This window comes from Squalius cephalus (genome assembly GCF_949319135.1).
Source record: "Squalius cephalus genome assembly, chromosome: 13".
Lineage (NCBI taxonomy): Eukaryota > Metazoa > Chordata > Actinopteri > Cypriniformes > Leuciscidae > Squalius > Squalius cephalus.
Genome location: NC_137134.1, coordinates 8,505,307 through 8,524,380, shown reverse-complemented (window position 1 = coordinate 8,524,380; position 19,074 = coordinate 8,505,307). Strand labels below are relative to the sequence as shown.

The 19,074-nt window shown below is 39.1% G+C and overlaps 1 protein-coding gene and 1 long non-coding RNA gene across 2 annotated transcripts; both read right to left on the bottom strand.

Annotated features, from left to right (window-relative positions):
- Positions 1–6: 6 nt before the first annotated feature.
- LOC307169429 lies at positions 7–713 on the bottom strand. Its single transcript, XR_013823133.1, has 3 exons — positions 622–713; positions 192–361; positions 7–101 (listed from the first exon to the last, which is right to left on the bottom strand). It is a non-coding gene; the product is annotated as an uncharacterized lncRNA (long non-coding RNA).
- A 9,436-nt stretch (positions 714–10,149) lies between these two features.
- Positions 10,150–16,317, bottom strand: LOC307169576 (5-hydroxytryptamine receptor 3A-like; the record flags this gene model as incomplete). Its single annotated transcript, XM_079890310.1, has 8 exons — positions 10,150–10,448; positions 12,596–12,787; positions 13,049–13,259; positions 13,663–13,829; positions 13,927–14,096; positions 14,309–14,415; positions 15,483–15,655; positions 16,293–16,317. 8 exons carry the CDS (start codon positions 16,315–16,317, stop codon positions 10,150–10,152), a joined length of 1,344 nt encoding a protein of 447 aa, XP_079746436.1.
- Between the last annotated feature and the right edge of the window lie 2,757 nt (positions 16,318–19,074).

The window sequence follows — 19,074 nt, the reverse complement described above, 5'->3', positions numbered from 1 at the left end:
TATGGTGACTAGCTCCCACTCTCCTTTAGTTGTCATTACATCTAGGGAATTTTTAAGTATTGTCTCCACTGGTTCAGCAAAAGACAATTGAACATCCACCGCTGTAGAGAAGACCAAACAAATGAGAGATGACAGGGTCACAAATGTTGTAGTTATAACTTAAAATCTACCCTCCAGTCAAGCCAACTTACCAAAGAGCTTGTATGAATTAAAGGTAAATGCACATTTCTGAATATCGAATGGAAAGGTGTAGATGTCCATGTTGCAGGAACTGATCACATGAATTGGAAGATCATCCATTACCTGACCAGTATGTTTGACATAGAGGTAATATGTGTCTGGGACTTTATTTTCATCCATGCTTTAGAGTAAAAAAAACAAACAAAAAAAACAGCACCATTAGGAAAGGGTAGTATGCAAATGTTACAGGGCATTCCTTCTATTATCCATCACATTTATTAAAGCTTTTAAGTATGCTTTTTAGTTAAATGTACCAAAGTGCAAAAAATCTTGTAACAGTTAATGATATGCAGGATAAAGATTTCAGATTTACTTGCAATAATCATCACTGACATACTGTACAGTAAATCAAATATAATAGCTTGATACTTCTGAACTCACAATTCATTAATGACAACATCAGGCCTCCACAGTTGTTTTCTTGGCAGTGAGATTCTGTCTGTTCCACATTCAACAGGATCCCAACTCAAACCTTCAATATTCCACAACTACAAAACAAAAATATCATTATAGTAAAGGCCGCACGAAATAGTGAGGGATCTCACTTCTTTAAATGCCTAAAAAAGGCTGCAGAAGGTCTTACCAAATACGTCCAAATGTACGAGTCAAATAATTGAGCTTTTTCATCCTGAAAGAAAAAAAATTAAGAATGTACATAATACCCCCCCCCCCCCCCAAAAAAAAAATAAAAAAAATAAAAAAATAAAATAAAATAAAATTGCCTAAATAAAAATAAAATAAAAAGAAAATTGCCTAAAGACAATTGCCTTAACATTTATTTCTTAATTTGATTGAATTCTAAAATATCATTCACAAACCAGCTAAGTATGACAGCAAAGTGGCGAGCAGGAAAAGCAAGTGTTCTTTAAATGAAAAACTTTAAACAGTAACGTTTTTTAAATATATAAATAAATCCTAAACTTTAAGGATCAATGCTTGGCCCACTTCTTGAAATACACAACCTCACTCAGCCCTGTCGTTACAAAGGCACACATGCATTTATTATCAATACAGATATGGAGCTCTATTTTTTTTCAGCTAGACAAAATCTGCTTGTATTTCTGCCTGCTTTCAGATTCTTGCCTCTGCTCTGGGTTTTTTATTTAAGCGGCTCACTCTTTTGTCTTAACTCCCACACATTTGATTGCCAGTGATATTAAATAAACTTACCACATCTAAAATTCCATACAGAGTGAAGCTCACACTGATGTTTGTGGGAGTTTTCGGGTAAATAACTGGCCTCACTTCAGTTTTGCCAAAGATGTTATCCTTCAGGGCTGTTAAAAGAGCATCTGTGGTCGGTTCGGAGCAGTTAATAGTCCCTGCAGGTTTGATTAATAGTGCTGTAAGAATAAAGTAATATATTAAACAAAATAACAAGTGGTAGTCATGACAAACATTTTATGCAAATAAATGTTTTCAGTTCAGTGAAATAAGTAAAATATCAATTGAACATCTTTTTGTCTGAATCTGAGACCGAGACTTGGACAACAGTTTATAATACATTTTTAGAATAGCATTGCACAAACATCATTTTATTTAATGTTTCATATAATGCTTGGCAGATCATCAACTGATCACTTAAATTTCTCACTTAGCATTTATTATGTATTCACCCAAAATAAAATACAAATTCTGTCATCAAAATGAGCCGAGGGTTAGCAAATGACAGAATTTTCAGTTTTGTATGAACAATTCCTTTAACTTTACATATGATTCATGCATTTTCATACATACAGTATTAAAATCTACACAAGCAACAATCATTAAGCATTACATAACTTTGTTAATTACCTTGTTAATTAAAGCTTTTTTAACTAAAGTGATCTGAAAATGATTTGATGTGTGTGCAACTGTATTATTTTAAATGAAAATCTAATTTCTTCTTACACTGCATTAGGAGACTGTAGGTAATGATGAGCCGGAATTGTGGAAGACTAGATGTGTATTCAGCAGCCTGTAATGATGGTAAAGTTATTTGTTGGATTAGCAAGTGCTTTTTACCACATCTAATAAAAACAAAAATGGCAATGTGATATTTTTTTTAATTATTATTATTTTATTTTTTTTACCTGAAATGTCACTAAATTTGCAATTATAATGTTGCTTTTCTCAATGAGTAGCATTTTACACTACAGTGTACAAATTACATGTGATGTGTAACATGTTCAAATATCATAACAAACATCTAAATGTGTAAACTGCCTCTGGAAATGATTACATATTATATACATTAAACATATTCATTACATATGTAATGGCACCACAATACAGAAGATGAACCACAGTATTTTATTAATCACTATTGAATACATTTTTTTTATCTCATAAACCTGACATTTACACAGTTTTATGTTTTAAAAAAACATTCAGAAAAATATCAGAAATTTTTGTTAATGTATTAAGATTTTGAAGACAATGTCTTACCCATGATCTTGAGAGCAAAGCTACAGCCATCACCTTCTCAAGAATGTGAAAACAGTTGGCAATGAGTATGCTATAAAATTAAATGTATTATTAAACTTACAGTTTTATGTCTGTGAGTCTGTGATTTAAATACAGAGTCAAACTATATACCAACACTGATTTGCCTAGATATTTGTGTGCATCCCATGAGTCTGAGAAGCCAACAATATGCAAAGCAAAACATATGTCGTGTAAATCCCACTTTACAAATATGGTGGTTTCTGTGGTGCTTCCATATGAAGGCAAAGGGAATAACTGATAATAAGGATGTGTTTACACATTTTATTAAAACAATAAAGAACGAATCAGTAATAAGTTTTCTCCTATACAGCAACTGACAATAGATCCATAAAATACACCAAAACACAACATAAATTCACAAAAGACTCATTTTATTCACTCGCTGTAATCCAAATCTTTACAATCCACAGGATTGCGAGGAACAGATCCAAATTCAGCCCTTTATCCAGCAATCTTTGTCTCCATTCTCAGCAGTGACTGTAAACGTCAAATCCCACTCTTGATATGATGAATTCAAATTCAAAAATTGCCCCCTCAAAAAGCGTTGTGACATGTTTTGCGGCAGTGATATCAGACGCTCACTGGCTCTCGCCTGCTTCGTCACATATTGCGACATGCCATAATCCTGGACCTGGCCTGTAGACCCGTTCACAATTTGGTGTTGGGGGAATTTCTCACTTGAACTGAGTTAGTGGGTCCCTAGACATGAAAAATCACAGAGGTGCTCGTCCGCCGTAGTACCACGAATTACGTAATGGTCAAATCAAATATGGCCGCCATTGGATGATGATTAAAATCCAACTTCTTTGTTTCCGAATGTTTATACACATGTAATACCTCTATTTTGACTTATTATGGTATGTGGAATTCATTTCTACCATTGTTATGACCATATTGGGTGATTTTGACCTTGAAAGGGCATGGTCAAGGTCATTTTCCTATTCTGAAGAATTTCAAAAGACATGTATATGCGAACAAACTCAAATTTACAGTCTGCCCTTATACTGTGTATTTGTACAACACTAGACAGCATGGGAATCATGAGAATCACACATATTGATCAACATGGAGCATTCTAAAATACCTGGCCCCAAAAGCTTGAATTTGCTTGCTTCAATGGCAAATCAGGACAATCTTAATCAAGGGAAGGTTATGCATCATCTGTCAAGAAGATAATACATTGCCTGTAACAAGTGAAAAGATAGGACGTGACAGAATCAAACAAGCTGCTAAAATCCGTAATGATGTGGTTACAAATCGTATCAAAACTCTGATTGGGGATGATTATGAGGATAATGATAATAGCATGTTGTTTACCATAATACCAACAAACAAGTTATACACTCATTCTCGTAAACTGACTGATCTATTGAGAAGAAAAGAATTGAAGAATCTAAGGTCTGTGAGACAGAAGATGAGGCTTCTACAAGTGTTAAAGGTCCCGTATTATGCCCCTTTTCACAAGATGTAAAATAAGTCTCTGATGTTCCCAGAGTGTGTATGTGAAGTTTCAGCTCAAAATACCCAACAGATCATTTTTTACAGCATGTTTAAATTGACATTTTTTGGGGCTCAGAAAAACGCACTGTTTTAGTGTGTCCCCTTTAAATGCAAATGAGCTGCTGCTGGACGGCACAGGGGGCGGAGCTTCACGAGCTCGCGCACAGTCTGTCAGGACAATTTCATCTCACGGAATGATGATAATATCAGAAACTCTCAGTAACGGTGTTCATTTCGAGTCGGACAATAATGCCTACAGAGTCAGAGTGCTGTATAGAGATGAAACAGGTATAGTTTAGTAGTTTGATTACGGTTATTATAACGTATTTGTCATCTGCTTGTACGTATCCATTATTTATTAATAGCCTACAAGTCTGCTGTCTGAATGATGATCAAACATATACTGATGAGTTTAATAAAGTTTATTGTACATCACACAAAGCGTCAGTTTTACTTCAGAAAATCACCGTAAGAGCTGAGTAAACACAGTAAGTTATTAGAAGTGCGCAAGTAGCCAGTAGAGTTGAGGGAGCATTCCTGTGGGCGGAGGTTAGTCAAAAAACGGTTCTAGTGACATCATTAAAGAAGGAAGTAGAGGGATGTAGTCCAAACGGGCCGTTCGATGTAGGCGACTTCTGTTAAATAAAATATCTCGCTTGGCATTGAACTTTGAGCTTTATAATTTTACAGATATTATTTATACTCTAACAACAACATTACACACTAACTAAAGTTTGAAACATGGGATCACGAAGAACAGGACCTTTAATTTCATGACAACCTTACGGAGAAGTGTTACACCTTGTGCACCTCCAAGTTCTGACAAGGATGCAAGAACATTGCCCTGTGTCATATGTGGATATATGGAACACAAGAAATGTTGTGACAAGTACAGAATTTGTGAGTATGGCTGAAAGAAAGAAAGAAAGAAAACTCATTGCTGCAGCAAAGCATAACCAAGATGTAGTTTTCATACGAATTGCAGATCGACTGAAGGATGACAAAGATAGCTCTATTAAATCAGTCATATCAGCTGATTTATTTTCCCCCAATCTCTGTCGCCAGAACTACATGCGAAAATATGAACGAGGCATCAAAGCCAAAGCACTAGAGAAACCGGCCATACCACATAAGAGTATGGACATTGCTAAGGAACGGGGCATGAGTATCCGGCAGATACTTTCTCATGATGTGCTTTCAGCATCTCCCCTGTTTGATGGTGACCTTCCAGATCATGTCAACAAGTTAAAACTTGTCAGTGAGATTGAGCCTCGACTTGATCTCACCTAATGGAGTCCTGAGTCTACTTATGCCACTCATGTTGTGGTAGACTTCATGTTGAAGATGTGATAGATGCCTCTAGCACAATTCCCTACTTTAGGTGCTGTCATCAATGCCATCATCAGCTCAACGTCACCCCTCTGCCAAGAGCCGGAGTTCATAAATCTTGTACTAGATTCCTACATCGAGATGTCCCTGAAAGAAGGGGAGCGCATGCGGCGTACAGACTCAACAACAGGCATCAACATCATTGGCATGAACAGACACACACCCATCCCTCTGCAACTTGACAAGTTCTGGGCGTCTGAGGAGAACAAGCGGAATCTCAAACTCCTGTTAGCTCGGGATGTGGTGTGCAATCGAGACAGTGCCAATGCGTCTGTCATTGTCAGCTCTATTGTCATTGCTGATGAGGTGCTACCAGCAAAGGCAGCTGGTGGCGAAGAGATCCCAGACCTCTTGAACTGGATTGAGGAGGCTGATGCCAGGTTGCTGGTGCATGTTGAGTGGGCTGTTCGTGTGAAGCAGTGCAAGAGAGTTGTCATAGTCTCTAGTGACACAGACACCTTTGCATTGCTTCTCCATTACAGCCCATACTTCCAAGAACTCAGAATGAAGGAGATCTAGAAGCAGTATGGCACTGGTGAGAGGCGGCGAATGCTTCCACTCCATCAAGCAGTTTCTCGTCTTGGAGCGTCACTGTCAAAGACAGTGATTAAAGCACATATCCTGACTGGAGATGACTGTATGAGCAAGGTGGGGACTAAACATGCTGCTATGGCTTCTGAACCAGTCCAATACTTAGCCAACTTTGGAGAGTCAGACACCTTGACAGAGCAAGATGCAGCGTTGGCTGAGAAGTACTTGGTGCGTGTCTGGGCTGGGGCCAGGTCAACTACAAGAGCTAAGACATTTGATGACTTCAGGGTAGAAATCTACACCAGTAGAAGTGCTGGAATTGATGATCTACCTCCTATAAGTAGTGGGATCAGAGGCCACATCCAACTAGGGGCTTTTCTGGTTCATATGGCATGCCACTTGCACACATACAGTACACTTTGAGAGAAATCAGACTATATGGTGCACCCTTAGTTAATTTGGTATGATGTAATTTGTATCACTTTTATTGCTACATAGTTTTATTTGCACCTAATTGTTTTATTTTATATAATTGTACTAACACCCAATTAAAATAAAAGTTCAAAGGGGATCTTTATAATTGTTAAGTTTCTTCTCTTCATGTCTTGTTATAATTAAAACAAATCATTGTGGAAAAAATTAGTGACTATGAAGAAAAAAATCTTTATCGAGTTATTGAAAAATGATGTTGACATTGACATTTCAATGACAAGATGATCCTTAATGTTAAAAACAATATTAGCAATGAATGTTAAATGTCAGATTTAGTAGAATTTGACTTATTACATCTGGTTTTTATTCCTAATAATGGCCAAGTTATGTCCAAGGTCTTCAGAATAGGAAAATGACCTTGACCATGCCCTTTTAAGGTCGAAAATCACCCAATATGGTCACAACAATATCAAAAATTAATCCCACATACCATAATAAGTCTAAATGGAGGTATTACATGTGTATATACATTCAGAAACAAAGAAGTTGGATTTTCATCATCATCCGATGGCGGCCATATTTGATTTGACCATTACGTAATTCGTGGCACTATGGTGGACGAGCACCTCTGTGATTAGGGACCCACTAACTCAGTTCAAGTAAGAAATTCCCCCAACACCAAATTGCGAACGGGTCTAAAGGCCAGGTCCAGGATTAGTTTCAGTCGATGTACATTTAAAACTGGGAAATGTGCGCCTTCATGGTGGGAAGCAGGATTAACATTTTCATGGATTAATAACTTCAGTTCTGCTCTGTACCTCATACAAAACTATTATATACCACCAGAGAGGACTGCAACGCATGGTCATTTGAAGTACTTTTGTTAATTTTTTTGACATTTTCACAACAAATAAATTATTGATTACACTTGTCTGTCAGGGCTCAGGTTTGATCTGGTTGTTTCTCATCTATTCTCTCCTTATTTAAACCTTATGTTTTCAACCTTTTTCTTTGCCATTGTGTTTTGTCATTCACGCTTTACATGGGTCTCTTGTTTTGTTTCATCAGTTATTGGTCTTGTTGTGTTTTTTTTTTTTTTGCCCAGTTATTGCCTTTGATGCCTTTGAGGACTGTCTATGCTCCCTGACCAGTGGCTTGTTCATCAGGATTTTGGACTCTTGCTCTTGATTGTTATTTATATCCCTGGATCCTTCTAAGTTTGATTGGTTGAGCTATCATCTTTAATGACCCTCGCCTGTCTCTGACTATTGCAGCCGCTTGCCTGGTATCTGACCACTGCCTGGACTTTGACCTTTCCTTCCATTGTGCCCTTGAATTGCTGATCTAGAATTTGTCAGCTATTTGTCACTGAATAAAACTTTTTGATTGTGTTTCTAACTGCATTTGGGTCCTTTATTTCAGTGAATCCTGACACTTGTCTGTCTGTTATGTTTTTCTTCATAAATGTATGTAGTTTTAAGAAATGGTTATGGGTAGGTTTAGGGCTAGGAGTAGGATTAGCGGCTCAGAATTTGTTTTTAATGATATATTGTTACTAAAATTTTAATTTTCCTACACATACATTTTAATCTTTTTATATTCTGTTTAATATGGGTATGTTTAGATTTGGGAGTAGGGTTAAGGGATCTTACATTTATCTATAAAATGGTAAAAGGGAAATTAACAGATATATTCATGATATGAAAGATTCATTAATGTAATAATGCTACGTTTAAATGTTGCCGATACGTCCATATTATATGTTTCAGAATCTATCCAAACATACAAAAAGGTATGTTTTGTGTCTTTGAAAGTTACGTATTAATACCTACGTATTAACAATGAGATCATGCTGGATCATTACATATTTCCCATTACATTCATAAACGTATTCACAGTGATTATTTTGAGGTAGTTACCAAAGCACATGAAATGTTCATCTTCAGAAGTGTTTACAGAATCCTAATAATGTTTTTTAAAAACTATAAAGTATTAGTGTAATAAAGGTACATATAAAATATGAAATTTCAGTTCAAATTTTATCCATTAAATACTTATCTAATAAAATTGTTGAAGTCATTTGAAATTAAATGTGGAAATTTTTCTGCAGTGTATCTGTCCTTATCAGTGACTGTAAAATACAAAAACACAACGAAGTTGACAATCTAGACAGAAATACATTTAAAATAGGTTTGATTTATCCTGGATCTATCATCAAAAATAACTGGAATGGGAAGTCATCCATTTTAAGTCTTGTTGAGTGACTCAAAAAACAAAACTGAAACTAGCAGGCACATACAGTATCTGTTTCTTTCCAAAGGTCAACACTGCATGCTTTACCAGTCAAAGTAACAGAGATAGTGGACTATAGCAGAATAAAAACACACGAATGGTGATACAACTTGTATTATCAATGTGATTTTTACATAAAGCAGTATTAATATGAGGTTTGAGCTTGCTAATGTCTCATTCAGTCTTGGCTGATTGAAATTGCATGAAAACTGTCCAAAGACATGAATATATCACTGCAGCTGTCACAACTGATCCAGTTTGTGACAGCATAAATCACAGAAATGCAACTGAAAGTTATTTTTTCACCCTCACCTACTGGCCAACAGAAGTACAGATAATGTCAACATGAAATGTAATACTGTACATTTGTATAAGTACATTTGTAATTATTGTTCCTAATCTTATTGTTCATGATTATATAAAGTATAAATTGTTAAATAATTAAAAAAATTGAAATTGTGTCCATATATTTTGCTCCTCTGAAGCAAGTTTCCTAAAGTGTCCAAAAATCCTCCCTATTAACATTGTATTAACAGATAAAAGCTTTATATATGATATCAGAAGATTTTTATTTTTCAAGAGGGGAAAAAGAAAATGGACTGAGCGTTTCAGAAGAAACAACATGGTAACATCCATCCATCCATCCTTGTCATATGTAGGGTAGTGGGTAGACAGCGACAGTTTAATTATACAGTATTTTAATTCCAAAACCATGTTTTATTCTATTTAACTCATAATATATCATAAGATATCAGTAACCTACAGTAAAAGGTATTACAGAAATACATTTGTGATGTGCATTAATTTCCAACAGCTCAGTATGTGCGTGAACCCTTATACCTAATAGGACTACAAATTTATGACCATTTGTAGTGTAAAAAACAACAACAACAAAACTAGAAAAGAAAAAAAAACACATATGAAAGTACAGAATTTTGCAGAAAATATTCACTATTAGCCATACAGCATTATTACATTCCATTAGACTTAATGGTTGCACTTTATTTACAGTACGTGCACTTACAGTGTAGTTACCTTAGAAAGTACTGGTATGAAGTAACTACATGGGTTAATGTTAGGTTTGGTAGGTTCAGGGTTAATACCTAGTTATTTCCCAGTTATTGTACTAGGTACTGTACTTAAAATAAGTACATAGTATGTACACGGGAAACAGGACTGTAAAACAAAGTGCTACCGATATAATAAATGGCAATATGTTACAGGTTCAGTAATCATGTACACTCAACACTTACTCCTACATAGTTTCAGTTGGTTTATTTATATCAAAGATGCATTTTTGTTGTACCAGTACTGCCAAATGACAAATATAGTGATGAAACTCACTGAGAGGAAGATAATATACATCCCAAAAAGCAAGCGGTCAATGACTTGACCCAAATGTATCCACTCCTCTGCGCTCTCATCAGTTTTAAAATGTTTATCGACCTGCTGACGGATGGATAGTAACTCCTGGCTTATCTTCCTCAGTTCCTGAAGAGCAGGAGTTGTGTTATGGATCGCTTCTCTCGGAGGGGTTTCAACTACAGGATCACAGCGTTGGGTCTCAGTTCTGTGCTCTACAGGTACAAGAGAATAATAATGTAACAATCTATTGGCAGATGCTATTAACACTAAGTGAATATAGCAGTATTTTCTTTGCTCTGAGTGTAAATAGTTGTTAGATGCTATTTATACTTAGTGCAAATAGTGGCAGATAACATTATAAAACAGTATGCAATTATAACAACATATTCAGTGTATACGATTATATTTATTAAAATCCTAAATGGATGCCGTCTTATTGGGACAGTACTTGTCCTTGCCCCTAAAGCCCTCCGTTCACCTACCCCTATAGCTACCCTTAAAGGGGACCTATTATGCAAAATTAACTTTTACATGGTGTTTGAGCATAAATGTGTCACCAGTGTGTACACAACCACCTTAAAATGGTAAAAAATGGGTAATTTTTTCTTAATTTTCCTATATATCATAAATAGTGTCTCAAAATGAGTCGTTCACATTTTTGCCCAATGTGACGTCACAATGTAACAGGACGGGACACAGTCCGCCATGTTTATCTCCTCGCTAGAGCAGCTAGTGGAAACACAAGAATGTTAATCATGTAGCTGAGACAATCTAAGTGTTATGTTGTTGGCTTTATCAATAAACACAGAACGTGATTTCCATTCCACTGCACTACTTTTCCAATTGCTTTTCAATGTAAATGTGCTAGACGGATGTATTTGACCATTGCGCTTGCGTCTTGCATCTTTTACAGTGGATCACGCAGGAATTGGCACTCTAAAAACACAGCGCTCTAGTTAATAGAAGTTTAACTTTTAAAAAACACATCTCACACCTTGCATTTTTTGCTGCCCGCATCTTACGTTTTTAGACGAAAAGACACTTTGTGTAAGAATGGCCCCGAATGGGAGAAAAAACCCAAGGTCTGTCTAGCGTGTGTTTGCATAGAAAATAATGGAAACGGTCTCATGCTGTTTCTTCTGTTTTGTTGTTGTCTGGAGTATCTGAGGCATTAGATGTAAAGGCTCCGCCCTCTTCTGGAAAGGGGGAGGGGAGCAGCAGCTCATTTGCATTTAAAGATACACACACACAAACAGTGTGTTTTTGCTTCTACCCAAAAAGGGGCATGGTATAGTAAATTATCTGTGGGGTGTTTTGAGTTGAAACGTCACAGATGCATTCTGGGGAGACCTGAGACTTATATTACATCTTGTAAAAAGGGGCATAATTGGTCCCATTTAAACACTTTATTCACACTATTCTATACCAAAGACTTTAGATATAAAGTGCATTATTATATTATTTATGAATGGGAGAAAATGCAACCGCAATATGGTGGAATACGTCCCGAATTTTAAATAAAAGAGCCAATAGCTGATTGGTTTAGTCATCATGCCACTGCAGCTGCCGTTAGAAGCTCCGGTTGCTACAGTGTTCTGGGACTGGCATTTAGGACTGCTTTTTTAACGCTATTTTGAGCATAAGAGACAACATTTATGAGACAGTTCATGTAAGAGTTTGTTGCTGATTTTAAATGTTATTTAAATGCAAGTTCGGCAAGCAGTTTTCGAGATTTCAGGATTCCCCCATTCACATAGTTAGGACTTGGTCTTGTATTCCCGAAATAGCTGCCCGGAGGCGTTTCAAATATGGCCGCCGAGTGAACAGACTTTCCACTTTATTTTCACAATTTTAACTTAAAGTAGACACCTCTCTGAGTTGACATTCGATGGGAAAAGGGAGAAGAATGAGTTTGGTTAAAGGAGAATTCGAACTCGGGTCGGTCGCCTTACTCTCCGGACCCCTGATCCTGTTTTCAGATGGGTTTCTTGTGTAATTTTCTGTGGCTCAATCAGACAATGGTGGACAGAGTTAGTGTAAATAGCATCTACTGTCCCAACAAAGTGGACTGTTTTCACTTGGTGTAAATAGACACTCCGGAAACTATTTACGCTTGTTGAACATAATTATTACATAGCTCTCTGATTGGCCAATCGTGGCATTCAATCATTCATGGCAATGCTGATAAGGCTGCTAATTTTTAGTGTAACTAGAGAAAGCTTGAGTCTTTGTTGCAATATAAAATTTTTCACATCCAGGATAATATATATTCAGCGATTCATTAGCGCAAAGTATAATAGGTGAATCAGGACCCCAATAGGAGTGAAAATATTGCATAGTCTTGTATTGTAAGACTCACCTTCAAGATCACAGTTTTGGTCACTGGGTTTCTTGCTTAAAAAAACAAGTTTAGCAAGGTAGTTGAGGAAAAGCACCTTGGCCCATCGAGGTAACGGTCCATAGTTACTGGAGCCACACTGAATATTTATGATAAGAATTGTCTCCAGAAGACTGGCCACCATCAGTGCCAAGCAGAGAGAGAAAAACACATCTGGAAAGAGATTGAATATTAAAGAGAGATAATGCAATGTCTTAAAAATTTGACAATATTAATGCCGGTTGGCAAGAGAGGAAAACGGTGCTTTAAAACTGTCATAACCAGCAGTGACTCTGAAGAATGACAAGACATTTAGTCACTTAACTTGAGTATTGTTCTTACAGAGCAGCCAGAATAAGTACTTGACTCTGGAAGCTTGTCACATGCCTAGTTATGAAAAAGTGTAACGCTACAATAAAAAGCTTCTATACAAACTTATGAGAGGTAAGGTGTTTCCTGTGACGGGCAGCAGGTCGTTCATTAGCAGCAGGAACACAGTGTAACCCAAGATGAGGGTCATTTTGAAGGAAGATCGATCCACATTCTGAGGTGGCAGAAGAAAGCTGAATAGATCTACAGTAATGAGGAAACAGCTGGGAATCAGGAGGTTCACCACGTATAGCGTTGCCCGACGCCTGAGGACAATCTAATGAAGGACAAAAGTACTTTAACCAATTTAATTTAGAATGCAGATTCATTCAATTAAAATACCAACTAAGGCTAATTTGGATATCCTATTTTGGTTACACTTTAAGGTGACATTGCACTTAGTCAAATAAGTGCTGTTGTAATATTAATTAACTACATGCACTTACTATAGAGTTACGGTTAGGGTTAGTTGTAATTATACATAATTTACTGTTATTACTATAGTAAGTACATGTAGTAAAGTGTAACTATGTCACCTTAAAATAAAGTGTTACCCCTATTTAAGCTTATTATAATTATTATTCAACTTGCCATGAGAGTATGTTGGTTTTGATCAACTTTATTTTCTTGTTTATAGCTAAGTTTTTTATTTGATTTTAATTGTGATAGAATTGTAATACATAGTAAGTAATTGTGTCCCGTGAGATATTCATTTCCTGGGGAGGTATGGTATGTTTTTGAGCAAGCATGTCGACCAGCTCCCACTCTCCTTTAGTTTTCATTACTCCAAGAGAAATTGCTAATGATTTCTCCACCGGTCTACCAATGAACAACTGAACATCCAGAACTGCAGAGAAGACCAAACAAAGGAGAGTTAATGGGGTCACACAAAGGTAGTAGTTACTGCAAAAATGATAATTTACTCTTCAGTCAAGCCAACTTACTGGTGTGTTGGTATGAATTAAAGGTGAATGAGCAGTTCTGAATATCGAATGGAAAGGTGTAGATGTCCAGGTTGCAAGAACTGATGACATGAATTGGAAGATCATCAGTTACCTTACCAGTATTTTCGATGTAGAGGTAATATGTGTCTGGGACTTTATTTTCATCAATGCTTCAAAGTAAAAGAGGTATATGTTAGTATATGTTGTTTATTATCCATTCAAAGCTTAAGTCACAAGCCACAAAAATCTAGCACCTAGAGGGCTGACATCATTTTATGAGATGTGTGATATAGACTGCAGCATTATATGCAATATATTCATTAAAAGTGGATAATGGTCAGCTGATCACAGAATTCAGAAATACAGATACTTCTGAACTCACAATTCATTGATGACAACATCAGGCCTCCACAGTTGTTTTCTTGGCAGTGAGACTCTCTTTGTTCCACATTCAACAGGATCCCAACTCAAACCTTCAATATTCCAGTCCTTCAAAACACAAAGTATCAGCATTATGCAGTCTGGATAAAAAACTAAATAAAAAATAAAAATTCAGAACTAACCAGCCTTACATGTTTTTGATTGTATTGCTCTTATTTGTAAGTTGTTATGGATAGAAGCATCTGCTAAATTATTTAGTTTGATTTGTTTTAAAGTTAATATAGTAAATCAGACTTGTTAAAAGAGGCCAATAAAACTTACCAAATTAAACCAGAGGAATGCGTTAAGTTTCTGTGCTTTTTCATTCTGAAAGAGAAAAAAAGAAGATTTTTTTTCATGATTACCAATAAGCAATTGCTATTCACAAACAGGGATGTGTTTCCCAAAAGCATCGTTAGCCAAATGTTCGCAAGTTACGTCGTTATCAACATAGTTCAACGAGTCTGTGTTCAGTCCTGAAAACATCGTTCCAACGAACATTCGCAAACAGCATCGCAAACTTGTGTGGTTGGAACGACAGCTCTCGAGCTGTGATTAGAAGCAGAGTTTCTTGTTTGCATGACATGTGGACTCAATAAATCCTTATCTTGAGTAGAATAAGCAAGCTGACATTCAGTACAATCTATATATTTTATTTAGATTACATACAAATGTAATTTTACGTCTTTTAGTTTGTCAAGAAATTTAAATCACCGTTTTTGAAGAGTGCACTTGTGCGAACGTGCTCTTGTACGTAAGAACGAGCCTATGATTGAATCTGGAGCAAAATAACTGTGAAAAATGAGAAATAGTCCTCAGATGCCATGTCCGTAATTTATAGATTCAAACAGGATTAATCAAACAGATTAATTAAAAGAAGCTATGAAGTTGTGTCTTTAAATACTACAAACTCTGAAATAAATGTTTTTTTTAACATATTAACCTTTTAACCTTTTTCATATACTGAATTATTAAATTAAAGACCCTGTACAGATGTGTCTGGAGCGCTGGAAATGTTCATGTCACAACAACGCTGCTAGGATCTTGGCTGCAAATGGTTGAGCACAGTTTCTAATGTAATGAATAGTGATTTCGAGTGGCCATTATTGAGAATGGCTGGTATCATCAGAACTTACCACATCGAAAATTCCATACAGCGTGAAGCCCACGCTGATGTTTGTGGGAGTTTTCAAGTTAATAACTGGCCTAATTTCAGTTTTGTCAAAGATGCTCTTCTTCAGGGCTGTTAGGAGAGCATCTGAGGTGGGTTCGGAGCAGTTAATAGTCTCTGCGGATTTTATTAGTAGAGCTGGAAGAATAAAATTGCACATTAAATATTAAAAGGCTTGTCTGTTGTATGGTCAGGTTCTGTTTAAAGGGAACCCCGCACATGACATACAGGGGAAAAAAACATATATATTGTGGCCACAAATTGCCAATCTGTTCCCACGACTTACTAATTGTCACCATAATTCGACGACGAGACCCTGAAGTCGTTGTTCTGGATCGGGGCGAACTTTCACCATCCCCTTGACCTCCCAGACACCACTGATCTGAACTGGAAGGAAGCCATCATCCAGTGTCTGGAGAGCATCCGTCCCCGATCCAGGACCCAGCCAGACCCAGAGCCGAAGTTACCACCTTTGACCGCGGAGAATGCGCAAGAGACCCCCGCAGACATTGAGGGACAACCTGCCGTGCAAGTGAGCCAGAGCCCGAGGACCAAGGGACAGAGTTCACCATTGCGCCGGAAGTAGAGCCCCATAGCGAGTGAACGTGGGAACTTGAACCAAGGACTGGCTGATAAACTTCAGTGAGGAACTGTCGACTCCCACCCATACCCATCCGGTATTTGAAGATTCAGCGCTGTTTAAAGACAGCAAAATGACTGAAATTGATTGTAATACCTTAATTTCTTTGATCTGTGTGGAAGTTACCCTACTCACCATCGTTATGTCCAGTCACTTCCATCACCCCAGAGCTCAGCCAGTCCTCCAGCCCCGCCGCTACTGGCAGTTTGCTGTCCTGCTATGTCCCTGAAGATGGTCTGCCAGGACGTCGAGCAGCAGGTCAAGCAACCATCAGCAGCGCCGGTAGTCGAGGATCCTGCGGCTCCGCCTCTGGCCTCGGATGCCCTCATTCCATCTCAACACGTCGACTTGTCGGCTCCGCCCTGGCTCCTCTGACCTTTGGCTCCTCCAGGAACCCTTGTCCATGTGACTCCACTGGATTTCTTCAACCCACCAGCTTCCCATTGGTCGGTCGTCGCTCTGCCTATGCCACAGACTTGCGGATCTTCTTGCAGCATCTTCAGCGTCGCCCCTGTCCTCGGTCTCACCAGCCACGCCCCTGTCCTCGGTCTCACCAGCCACACCCCTGTCCTCGGTCTCACCATCGTCGCCCCTGTCCTTGGTCTCACCACCGTCGCCCCTGTCCTCGGTCTCACCAGCGTCGCCCCTGTCCTCGGTCTCACCAGCGTCGCCCCTGTCCTCGGTCTCACCAGCGTCGCCCCTGTCCTCGGTCTCACCAGCCACGCCCCTGTCCTCGGTCTCACCAGCGTCGCCCCTGTCCTCGGTCTCACCAGCGTCGCCCCTGTCCTCGGTCTCACCAGCGTCGCCCCTGTCCTCGGTCTCACCAGCGTCGCCCCTGTCCTCGGTCTCACCAGCCACGCCCCTGTCCTCGGTCTCACCAGCCACGCCCCTGTCCTCGGTCTCACCAGCGTCGCCCCTGTCCTCGGTCTCACCAGCATCGCCCCTGTCCTCGGTCTCACCAGCCACGCCCCTGTCCTCGGTCTCACCAGCGTCGGCCCTGTCCTCGGTCTCACCAGCCACGCCCCTGTCCTCGGTCTCACCAGCCACGCCCCTGTCCTCGGTCTCACCAGCGTCGCCCCTGTCCTCGGTCTCACCAGCATCGCCCCTGTCCTCGGTCTCACCAGCCACGCCCCTGTCCTCGGTCTCACCAGCCACGCCCCTGTCCTCGGTCTCACCAGCCACGCCCCTGTCCTCGGTCTCACCAGCGTCACCCCTGTCCTCGGTCTCACCAGCCACGCCCCTGTCCTCGGTCTCACCAGCGTCGCCCCTGTCCTCAGTCTCACCAGCGTCGCCCCTGTCCTCCGTCTCACCAGCGTCGCCCCTGTCCTCAGTCTCACCAGCGTCGCCCCTGTCCTCGGTCTCACCAGCCACGCCCCTGTCCTCGGTCTCACCAGCGTCGCCCCTGTCCTCGGATTCTCTGGCTCCACTTGTGATGCTCGTCGCCGAGACATCGCCTGGGTCTCCTTCACCAGCGATGTCTCTCGGCTCCTGCGGTCCTCCGTCTGCGCCTGTGGATCCATCGGCCTCGTCTCCCCCAGCTCCCCAAACTGTCGTCAGCCACTACACCACCTTGGCTCTTCCCTCCCTCGACTCCGCCGTGGGCTGTCGGCACTGGGGAGCTCTGGGTCTGTGCCATCAGGCTGGTCCTTTTCATATTTTTTTCGCCTTTTTCACCATTGGCTTTTGGCTTGCTTAGTTTGGGACATTTAATTTAATATTCAACAATATTATTGATCTGCCTGCATTGACACCATTATATGAGAACTGAACTGAGCTGGACGATGACATCGCGGTTTTATACAGAGTGGCTGCACTGTATATATACATGAACTAAATAACTTTTTTACAACAAAAATGAAACATCACTGAGCTTACTTAAGCTGGACTGTGATGCTATTTTCTTCTAGAAACAAACTTTGTTGCATTATTTTCCTGTTATCTTTGTAAAGCTGCTTTGAAACAATCTGTATTGTAAAAAGTGCTATATAAATAAAGGTGACTTGACTCGACATGACTCCCATCTTCACCGCAGGGATCTCGTCGTCCCACCATCACCATCCCATCACCTGGTTGTCCTGTCATCACCAGCTCTTCGCCGCGTCCCCCCCCCCCCCCGCACCATTGTTGTCATTCATCACGTGTGTTGGCTGTTTGTTCTAACCCTGTAAGACCCACGGTTGCAAATTTACAACATCACTTTTAACAATTCAGAAAAAATGCCTTCAAATGTTTTTTTCTCTCAAAACCACATTTACATAGTTAATGGGTCCTGTTGTTTGTCCTCACAATGCTATTGGATAGAAGAAGTGTTTATAGGTCCGGTCATCTGGCTATGAACTCACTCTACCTGCAAACTTCCCGCTGAGCTCATCTCCTTTTTTTGCATGACTGGATTTGTCAGGATTAAAGTAAGTAAAATTGCTTAAATATTTTTTGGGGTGTTTATTATAATGTCTAGAACATGTACATATTTAGTTATTTTGGAAAACTTTCATCAAATTTGATTTAGAGCTTGTTATGTCTATGTTGTAATTCGACAACGTTGGGTCAGAGTGGTAGTCAAAATAGCCTGTGCACCTTACACATTACATAAGGACACTGCACTTTTCAAATGATCACAAATTGAAAAAAAAAATGTAGTAGAAATGTAGTGATTCATTGTAACTAAGCTCTAAATGTGTTTTTCTGTTAATTGTTTTACTTAGTTTATCTTAGACCATTATTAAACACATGAATAAATTGTATGGGATATTTGAAACTTCAGCATCTATAGCAGTATTTGAAACTCCCTGTATCTTTGTAGTTTTTTGTTTGTTTTTTAACTTCTAAATGATCCTGAGCCATTTTTTCTCAGTGTTGCCCAAGCAGCAGTTAGTAGCATTAGGAGATAGAAAAACAGATTCTGAATGTTCTGGTA